Source organism: Xiphias gladius, chromosome 6, assembly GCF_016859285.1.
Source record: "Xiphias gladius isolate SHS-SW01 ecotype Sanya breed wild chromosome 6, ASM1685928v1, whole genome shotgun sequence".
Classification (NCBI taxonomy): Eukaryota; Metazoa; Chordata; class Actinopteri; order Istiophoriformes; family Xiphiidae; genus Xiphias; species Xiphias gladius.
The window spans coordinates 3,857,766-3,868,759 of record NC_053405.1 but is presented as its reverse complement, the minus strand read 5'-3'; the positions used below and the strand labels follow the sequence as shown (position 1 = coordinate 3,868,759).

At 47.1% G+C, this 10,994-nt stretch overlaps 1 protein-coding gene across 1 annotated transcript in view; it reads left to right on the top strand.

Moving 5' to 3' along the window:
- The window catches only part of mylk4b (myosin light chain kinase family, member 4b), a 34,065-nt gene that overhangs the window by 3,138 nt on the left and 19,933 nt on the right, over positions 1-10,994 (top strand). Inside the window, exon 2 of the mRNA XM_040129227.1 lies at positions 3,756-4,008. Coding sequence (XP_039985161.1) covers positions 3,756-4,008 — 253 coding nt within the window. The remainder of the gene's footprint in view (positions 1-3,755; positions 4,009-10,994) is intronic.

The following is a 10,994-nucleotide window of genomic DNA, read 5'->3' as shown; positions in this document are numbered from 1 at the left end:
AAAGGCAACACCCCCGCCGCCAACAGCTGTTGATAATCAAGGAATAGCGCGACTGCATGAGCTAACTTCTCATTAAACCACGTTTTCTATTTCTACATGTGTTAAATACACAAGGTACAACGTGTAAATGCAAAAGCTTAGGAGCTGTTTGAAGTCAGCTTTCGTGGTGCGAGGCTGGACGGTTTCCCCTGCTTCCAGTCTGGGGGCTAAGCGGGGCTAAAAACGTCTCGTCCCCGCGCTGATTAAACTGATTTCTTGAATGTGTGAGTGTCCCGTCGCGTCGGCCTAAACTAAGCTAAATCGCTTTGGTTGCGGCCCGGTTCAGATTTTTGCAAGAACCCTTCGCTCCTCTTCGCTCGCCACCATTTTTGGACACACTGTGAAGGGGGCAGTTGTTCTAATCGAACAAAGTGCGAACCTCCACTCAGATTAGGCTCTGGTGTAACACAGAAGGGTTTTCTTTTTTTTCTTTTTTAAACCCTTGGGTCAGGTTACAAAGTCAAGACACATTATTTTCCTTGTTGGCCTGCTTCACGTCCCCGTAATCACCTGGGAAGACATAAAGAGGGGGGGGGGGGGGCACAGAGCTGCGTACTGTCACCTGCTGTTACTGTCTTTCAGTGTGTCTCTGTTTTTAACACTCTCCATTGTCCCCAGCTTGTACCTCGTACAATTAGCCTGTCACGATAAACCCCCAGCTATGTACAGACTTTGATAGAGCATTTGGCCACAGTCCTGAACACAGAGAAATAATTTTACAACCCCCAAAACATCTTGATGGTGTCTATTAGCATTATTGTCATAATCAGCACTTATCGTGCATATATTTTTATTCCTTCAACCCCTATAGACGGTCGGTATAAATAGATATTTTTTGATCTTGAATGCCTGTCGGCAGATTTGCAGGGGCCGGTTTTGACAGTGATGTGTCCTCTCATCGCTGGGCTCTTGTGGCGCATTTGGCCTTTTCGGGGGGGGGGGGGGGTGTGAACGATGCCAGCCCTCCCTCCTTTTTTTCCCCTCTTGCTCTTTATTCGTCTAAACATACTCTCCCGGACTCTCGCAGTCCTCCCGGGTCTTCGTGATTCACTGCTAACTTAAGAGTTATGAGACACACGCATTTCTTCCTCTCAGTTACATGGAAGGATTATGATGGAGAAGACAGATTAAGAACCCGCTCAGCCCCCCCGCCCCTACCGCCCCTGCCATTTTATAGAGGGGGGATTACCGAGGGCCGCCAGGCAAAGTAAACATACACAAACTACAGCATTGCTTGGACAGTGACAAACCCGCTTCCAACACGCCTGCACACATGAAGCACAGCCACACACAATAGCCCTCGTATGACGGGTGACCGCCATGAGCCCCCACAATGGACAGCAATCCGTTCCGCTTTCATGCCCGTCTGCCGGGCAACAGGCATTGTGACGGCCCCTGCCTCTTAATGGTTTTCCCACCGGCGGAGGCTTTCCGTGTTGTGGCGATGGCGTGCCCCTTGAACCCGCGGATTCGCCCGAAATAAAGCCCTTTAAAGCGAGCGACCCGGGGTCAGCCGGTCTCCAGCTCCGGGCCGACACCGTCGAAACAGGCGCGAGAGTTCTTGAAAGGCCGTCTTCGAAACACCGCGTGCAGAGGAAGAGCAGGCCGGGTGGTGGTCAGGTCAGGCAACTGTCGCGTCCCACGGTGAGCGAGGAAAGAAGCACTCAGCTCCTTCACTGGGGTAAAAGGAGCAGCATAGAACTTGGCTTTAGGACAGTTTATGGGGGATTTGACTGCATTTTGATTAGATGAAAGATGACATGCTCCTCGGCATGTGGAGAAGGTTCATGCCATAGTGCCCTAATGGATCAAGCTCCAACAAGGATGTATTCTTATCCTGCGCCCGCCATATCTTATGTTCAGTGTCAAGTCTATAAAATCAGCCTATTTCAGTCCCGAGATACATGTACTGAAGTAAAAAAGTAATGTAATCACTGCTCTGATGTAGCGGAGTGACGGTATAAGATCTTCCAAAGCACAAATCCTCGTATAAAGTACCTGCTGCAAGGTGCACTTGGTTTGTGCGTCTGCTTGCGGCTGTCTGTTGCACTTCAAAAAAAACCAACTGCCTGAACTTACGGACGCACGCTTCGTAAATAACCGCACTTCCTGCCATCGTGACAATGTAAGGAGTCCGGTTCGCTCTGGTGCCAAAGGCCCTACCGTGTAAATCTCAGACAAATTGCGCCAAACGTGGAATTAAATTATTGAGAGAGTTTGCTGTGACGCGTAACGCGGCCTGCAGGGTACAGGCACAGGGTTGCCTCTGTCCAGAGATGGGTTCACGCAAATATCCATGTATGATAAAAAACGCTGCAGCGCGCCCGGTAGAGTTGGATAACTATTGCAAAATCCCATAGAGATGTAACTCTTCTTCACGCACCTATATCACATTGCCGGACATTTTTAATTGTGTTTACGTTTAGAAAATATCCTGTCACGAATGCAGTAACTCATACCAACGTCTGCCCCGCACCATGGATTTTGTTACCTTTTAATTAGCGATATAATTAGTTGTGTTAAGGCCAAACCCGCTTGTAACATCCTGTGGAAAGAAAAAAAAAAAGTAAAAAAACACCCAAGTATAGAATTTGAAGTTCTGCCAGCTGTAAATAAATCACCGAATGTAAAAAGCTCGACATAAGGAGCAGTGACAGGTGCATCCACGGCCACTCTCTTGGTTTTAGCACTGGAGTTGAAATCCTACCCCGAGAACGGCCCCTGATGCTGAGGACCAGCCCCGGCGGCGGCTGCGCACGGTCCGCCTCGGAGGCTCACACAGCCGTTCTCCGACCCCCTGCAATTGTCAGGCCACGGCAGGGCATGTACACTCTGGAGATATAAATATCCCCGGTGATCTTCCATGACTCCCCCCCGGAGGCTCAACAGGTAGAGCGCAGCAGAAAAGCCGGCTGTCGCACCCGCAGGCGTCAGGGCGGATTTCTCCACCAGAGATGGAGTCATCCCATCAGTCATCCCATTTGGATCTGAGACGCTGCTGCTCACTGGGGGGTTGGATCAAAGCTCACGGAGTCCGCCGCTGTTTCAACTGTCCAGTTTAGAGTTGGGCAGCAGATTAGAGAAGAGATTTGGTCCCACTGCTTAAAACAAGGTTGTCATTCCTTCTCCATCAGTGGCTGCAGTATGCGAGTCAAAGCAATGCTGCAAATCAGTGAACAGGAATGCTTTATTTCATTATCAGATTCACAGAATCTGCCTCGATTTTTCAGGTATTCCTGGTTAATTTAGCTCCAAAATACTGTATTTTGATTGGAAGATTTATACTATCGCATTATTGACATCATACTGATGCTGCGTTTATGGCTGCCACACTGGAGATAATTTTCAGATTCACTCAATCTGCAAATGATTTTCCCCATTAATCATTTGGTCTATAGAAGTCAGAAAACAGTGGAAACTGAGGTTTCCTGAGGTTTAAGGTGATGTGTTCAAATTGCTTTCATTTGTCCAGCCAACAGTCCCAAACGCCAAGGTTTTCAGTTTACAATCACGTAAGACAAAGAAAAAGCAAATGACACAAAGGCTGCCTCAAGTGTCAAAAAGGATTTCCCGTTGATTAACGAATTCTGCTTTGTCCGATAATTCCAGCAGTAGATTTTGTCCGTGTTGCACAGCTGTTGAACCGGGAACTCGTGGTGAATGTGACGACATATTCTGAGGGATAAAGGTCCATAAAAAGCCTGTTGTGATTTCAGGTCAGACAAGAAGACTCCGTGTAATGAGTCGGTTTCTGCCAAGAGGAACGGGAAACTCTTGCCCTCGGCGGTGCCGCCACCGATACCCATGTCCCCCATCGTTGAGAAGATGGAGGGCCTGAAGGCTATCCGCAACCGCAGCAACAGCCTCCGTCTGGGTCGACTGGCCTTCTACCGGCACCTGGAGAAGGTGGAGACCATGCGCTGTTTCTGGGAGCTCAAACACGTGGAGCTGGAGGGAGGCAAGCACCAGGTAACGCCCCTCTCTCTCTCATCGTCCATACAGAGCCCCCTGCACTCACTCCCTGAGAACTGGATGAGATCAGTAGACAAATCCTGGTATCCTGGCAGCAGAAAACACTTTCATGATACTCTTGACTTGAGATTTGGGTTGCTCAGCTGACCTCTGCAAACCCTGCTGCCGTGTTTAATGTGATCCACCCAATCCGATCCGGACTTTCTCATTCGTTGTAATAACAAGCCAAAGCTTTGAGCCAGTTTACCTACACTCACGTGTGCATTACCGCTGAAGACTTTCCGCAGCGTGAGTATGTAAAGTTGATTCCGCAGCTACAACGGTAAAAACAATGGAAACCGGTGGCTGCCTGAAAAGAGGAAAAACACTTAAAAAATAAAAACTTTTGCAAAATATTCAGCAAGAATAAAACATGTCTATTTGTAGTAAAAACAGCAAAAATATTATGGTTCTTTAAATCTCTTGTTAATTCCCTTTTTTAATTGCCAGTTCAATATTAATTAAAGAGCTGCTTAATTTATCACTTGCTCTAATTTTTAGGTCCACAGTAGACCCGGTATTCATGGGAGTGAGACTGCATGAGAGGGACTCTGTCTTTGTGGCAGTGGTGTGCCCCCTGTTGGCAACGCTGCCACGTACACGACCTAAACTACAGGCAGCAGTCTGCAGACGGGGGTGTGGGGGGGGCAACTGAAATAACATAGAGGGAACGCTGTTCCAGTTCTCGGCACCTGTTTGTTGGGCACAGCCTGACCTGACAGGTGAAATACAGCAAGCTCGCTAGAGGGAGCTGCAGATCTTTTCATGTTTTCTGTTGCTCGTTTGAACCTCCTCAACTCTCGGCCTGCCACAGACACACACACACACACACACACACACACACATGCGACACCACAGACTGAAATGAATGTTTGGCACTCGGTCAAGGACAAACACAGATCCAGTTGCCACAAGATGGCGCCCCATCTTTGCTCTGGTCTGGAAAATGAATCCAGTGCAGGGTCTCTGGATGTAAGAGCCACTGTCAATGTCAGTTACAAACAGGAGACGATGTTGGTGTTAATTTCAAGCACAAAGAAACAACCCTGCAGCTAAGGAGCTCTGCTGAATCCCTAAACCGTTAAGCTTCATTTTTGATATTAAAACATTTACGATATCACTTCCATGAACTATGAAGCGACATGCGGTACAACCCAAGCCACTCGGGCCCTGTACCACCCGCTGCTGTCGTGGCGTGGAAGAGCTTATCGTAACTTTTTCAACTCGGGTTTGATACTGATGACCAGACGTGTGCAGTGGAAGCACGTGAAACTGTATCCAGAGAGCAAGAGTACAGAGAGATGGCCTGAGCTAATGCGGGATGCTAAGCGGTGAAAAGATGACGGATAAATTGGAATTTGAAAACAGCCCGAATCTCCTGTTACCTGTAGCCGCACCACAGTTTTTTGCTTTCTGTTGTACGGTGAATTGACGGTGTCAAGAACCAGCCAGGCGGTGATGAACAAGACGAATCGACCCCCCCCCAAACTGTGGGTTTTGTTTTCTACCCCGACTACTGCGCGTACGGTCTCTACAGAGAGTCCGGCTGCTGTTTGAGCTCAGCGTAGCCTTAGCGAAGGGAGGAAAACCTGCACAGAGTCTTCGCATTGTGAGCATTGGTACTTTACGTTGCGTATTTTGTTTGATTTATTCGTTGCCTTTGTCCGGCTGTAAATCAGTGGGGCTTCCGCAGTGACCGCCAGGCAGCGCTCAGGGAAATGTTTCAGCGTACGTAATTTAATATCCTCAGCATATCACAGTGCCCAGTGAACAGCTCCATCACCCTCCTCTCTATCTCTGAACTCCGACCTCGGCTGCACCTTCGCTCCACCGCCTCTCCTCTCTTCTATTCTTTCCTCTTTTCTGCGTTTCCGGCCTCCATCCTCCATCCGCCCGCGGGCCGTTTCTGCTCCTCGTAGGTTTGCCAAAAAACCCCGTTCCGCGAGGTCACCAGAGGCATGTCAGCCCGTCAGCGGATCCACCAGCTTCATTACAAACGCCGTCACTCCGCTCCTGCTCCGGGCAGAGGTTCTCCTCAGGTTGCCACTAAGGGAATAGCTTTCCTCCAAGGGGTCCTGCTCTGTAACCCCTGTGACCCTTGACCCCCCCCAGCTGTTGTTGCCTGTTAAATCAAGCTTGTTTAAGAGTAAACTTTGAAGAATCTACGTAGGTATTTTCTGACAACCTGCTAAAAACGGACACCTGTAAAACAACTTTTATCATTTTGAGAGCATTTTTTGAAAGGATTAAAAAAAACTACACTTTGGTAAAATAATACTGTTGTGTTTATTTTACTTTTTTGCAATGCGTAAATTAAAATGCCAAAGTACTGTTACAATCACCCCTCTTGGTGCAGAGGAATAATTAGTACAAATAATGTAATTTAAATTGTCCTTAATATACATTTTTTTGGGAGGAAAAAAGAACCTTACACTCTTAAATTTAAACAAAAATGGGTGACGCACACATTTCTGCGTGTTTGCTCTGAGGTTGTGACTGGACGGAAACGGATAAGTTTTATCATCGCTTAAAGAAAGGTAAAAAGGCACCGAGGTCAAAAGTCCTTCCTACTGTAAACCGGCAAGCTTAGCGGGGCAGCGGGAGGGAGCTGATCTGCCTGAGTGCAGTGGTCGTATTCCACTATCCAGTGTAAATCATCAGCTCCGTCCAGACAGATAGTTGTCGCTCGCACAGAGGCACTCACAGTGCAAAAAGGAAACTCTGCAGCCCCCTGCTAACAACACTGGTGGAGGGAGTCTGTTCATGTTGGTCTATATACAGAGGAGAAAAACAGAGGTTGTTTCTTTTTCTTTTTCTTTTTATGGGGTTTTACCCAAACATTTAGCCCAGCTATTTTCTTGACACAATTATTGGACAATAAAATTTGAACGTCCCCCTTTGCTGTCTCTCTCTCTCTCTCTCTCTGGAAAAGACAGCCACTTCAGCCCGTGTCGTGTTTTCACCTGTGCAGCGTGGGGCCACAGAAAAGATCAACTTAGCACCGCACAGATGCGGGTCTTTGTTTACGAGCGTTCGCGGATGCATACGAAGGCAAACAAGTGGACAAGCGCACACGCTCGTAAACAAAGACCCGCATCTATGCGGTGCTAAGTTGATCTTTTCTCGCACTCGGATGTGCCCGTTTCTGAGGCGTCGAGGGGCAAGGCGGCCGCCTGACATGTACACTTGGAGTATGCATGCATGAAGTGCTGTGTCTGAGGTTTGAGGATACCGCAGCGGTCTCACTAGCATGCCGGCGGCAGCAGCAGGCATCTGATTCTGCGTACAGCGACGACACCCTGAACCCAACACCACCTGTCCCATTCTCGTCTCAGAGACGGCATGTTCTCTCCTTTTAGGTCCCGGGGTGGGAGGCAGGGAGGAAGCCGGGTGGCGGGTGAATGGGTAGCTTGGTGGGCGGGTGGCTGGACGGCAGTAAGCTCCTGCTCTCGTTTGAGTTGGTAGTGAGCAGGAGACCGAGCTTTCAGTGCAGAGCTGTGGGAGCCCGACTATTTGACAATCCTCGCCCGCTGTCTCGCCCCATGTCAACAACTTGTTGCCGGCCGCCCGAGACTCCTTCGCCGCAGGTGGCAGAGAGGCTGAGATAAGGCAGACGGCCTGTGCAGGTGGACGGCAGGGACAGGAAGAGGAAGGTTCCCGAGATGGAGAACTTCCTGGGGGATAAAGATATTTGGATATTAGGGAGTGTGTGTCTGGTGGCCACTTTCCTGTGGCGGCCGCTGTGGAAACTATTTTCCGTCGAGAAGAGGGGAAGGACCGCACCATCGGACGTACAGGTGAGAGAGGACTCTGGGTCAGTGCACCTGTGCTGAATGTGAACGAGGGAATCTGGGAACACGCCAGATGTTCTCCCAATCTGAGTGAATAGCAGAACGGCTGTAACTAATGGTAAGAACCAACACGTTGTTGCTTAACGTACTCAGCTATCATCGACAAGCTGCCGGCCTGCACGGACCAGAAATGAAGAAATGGGCGTGTTAGCATTGTCAGCCGTACTAATGCCGTCTCAGGGCCAAAGTGATGTAGTCTGGATTTAGTTCCCTTTTCTATTCGTTGCGACCGATTTGGCCAAAGCCGCCAATGGTGTTTTCGTTGCCTACGCCAAGGAAGGAAATTGGCTTTTCTTTGTTTGTTTGTCCGTTAAGCAGCAGGAAATGTGAAGAACCTGTCAGCGGGTTAGAATGAAGTTCAGTAGAAAGTTAGGCCACAGAACAAGGGACACGGGACCAGGTTTTGGTTTGGATCCGGATCCAGGAATTTAAATTTAATTCGAAGGATGGCTGAACATTACAACAATGGGCAGTTTTGAACATTTTTGCTAACTTTTCTTCCTATTTTTTTTTTTTTTGCTCGTTTTGGCCTTTGTGACAAAGCCTTGGCTACTGGAGCAGAGCGGAAGCCGGAGGCACTGCGCGTTGGTGGCTCTGAGTTTGAAAAGACGATCCCGGGACATTTGAGCTCAGTTGTGCCGGTATTCTCTGCGGGTGGCCTACTTTAGCTCAGCTTTTGCTTAGGGAAGATGTGAGCAGACCGACGTGGGCCGCAACCGGTCATCACCTGGATAGAGTAAAGGATCACTGATTAATCGGGTCCGTGTGTACAGAGTGCGGCTGTTTTCCAGAAATCAATCGATTCCGCAACCTTTCTGCCGCTGGGTTTTAGATGCCGAAGGGCGCTAAACCCGTAGCTTTGCCGAAACAATGCCACAGCAGCAGTCTCTGGCAAGCGAAGCCAATGTTTCACCCGTCTCTGCCCAGCGTGTGAGCACAGAACGGTCAGCGGAAAAGATAACGTCATCTCGCGTGCGTCACGCACTTGTCACCAGCCGTGACATCTAAATTCCCTCCAGCGGTACTTAGCTCCGCCACGCCATCCACATGAGCCGGCGGCCTCTCTGCTACGCATACCACGTCCGGTATAAACCAGTTTACTGTGTTAACCTTATCCAGCAGGAAGCAAATGTAATTGACTCCTCATAAAGCGTGAGAGCAGTGGTGCTTTTCAGCATTTAAAGCCTGTCAGTGTCAGCTCGGGGTTTTTACTACCCTCGGTCGCGTTGTCCCTGCTGACAGAGGGCGTGTTACCACTAGATTCACGACCCTGGTCATCACTTCCACCGCCCTGGACGGTTTAATCCAACGTGCACAGGTTTTAAGTTGAATGAAGCCGCCGTTGAAATAATGGATGAGACAGGTCCTGAGGGGATTCAAAGAAAAGTTTGCACTTGAATCAAAGTTTCGTGAGACCCGGATGCAGAGCAGAGCATCTGTCCAAGGTGCTGAAAGGACCCCGTTCCTCGGCTGACCTCCAACTCCCTTCCCTTACGTTAAACTCGGTTTCCACGTCTGATTTTCACGCCAAAGCCAACTGAGCACTCTCTTCCCCTCAGCCTCAGGTTTACTCAAAAAGCCAGCCTGCAGCTTCCTGGAAGGCAGTAAAATGTTGACCAGGCAGGAGAGTTCATTTCTCTGGGAATCTTGGACACTTTATGACACTAAGATCAGATTGAACTCCTCTTTTTTTTTTTTTTTTTCTGATTCAATGAAAAGAAATGAAAATATTGGTTTTACTGCTGCAGCCAATCAAATACAGCATTTGAATATGGATTCAGTCAGTCAGCATTAAATGGTCAAACAGATACCATCTTGATATCTACTGTATGTTCTCACTGCGATAAATACCATCAATACAGTGGCTGTTGTGGGTTGTTTCCCTCTTTTGCTTCAAGGTCGATGATACAAGACTGGGTAAAAAAAAATCAAATTATTAAAAAAAAAAGTATTTGTTTTTAGTATTTTTATGTGATTCATATTTTATGAAACTGCTTCTGATGCAATAAATATAATAACAGTTATTATTTCCAATTCTGGTTAAACTAGTGCAAAAACAAATAGTTTTCTTTAAATTGTTTGAAGAACAATTTCTGTGGACAGCGGATCAGACTTAAATCTTTTTACAGACACATGTACCAAACAGTGTTACTGTTATTACCTAATCTGTACTTTATTGGTCTAATTGCTTAAAAAAAACAAAACAAAAAAACCCAACTTCATACAGCAAAATAGTTTATAATTGGGCTACAATGTGTTTAACTGTTGTGCAATTCAATCCGTTTGTAGGTTTAAGAATGTATTTGTAATTAGGCATCAGCTATAAGCTTTATTTGCATTTATATATATATATATATATATATATATATATATATATATATATATATATATATATGATTCATCAATTTCAACTGAGGACAAGTTCATAAACTAAAAATTGCCATAAAGTTCTCGTTGGCTGCAGCATAATCAGCTTATCATCAAAATCCAGAAAAAGACGTTCGCTTCTCCCCATGTCTCCGACCGGGGACGCAGCGTAATCAAACAGATGGTTTCGTATGAGGCTTGTGCAGAGTAAACTGGAGCTTGTGCTAATGTGTGTGAGCACGACTAATGTGAGAAGGGCTTCTCCTGCCTCACATTCTCACACTCACATAGCTCAGACCAAATTAGCACACAAACAAACAGAGGAGGGAGAGAAGCGCAGAGCCAGGGACAGTTCCATGTGATGGATTAAAGAACTCAGAGACACAAAGCAGGACGTTGGCCAGTTTTTCGTTTGCTTGTTTTATGTTTGTTTTATACGGGGTTTCTGCAGGGTTCACTGCATTAAGACATTTTAAGACCTTTTTAATATCACGTAGAAAACAATTCAATACCTGTTTCACAGTCAGTTTGAGTTTAAAAGATATCAACAGGGATCGTATGGCCCCGAATTGTTTACCAAGTGCATGAATTTATTGACTTATATGACTTTATTGCATTTCTAGCACTCCTTCCCTGCTATATATAACCTAATAATATTGATAATTGATCATCTAAACAACAAATGGAAGGATGAACCAATTTAAAAAATTCACATAACGTCCAAGC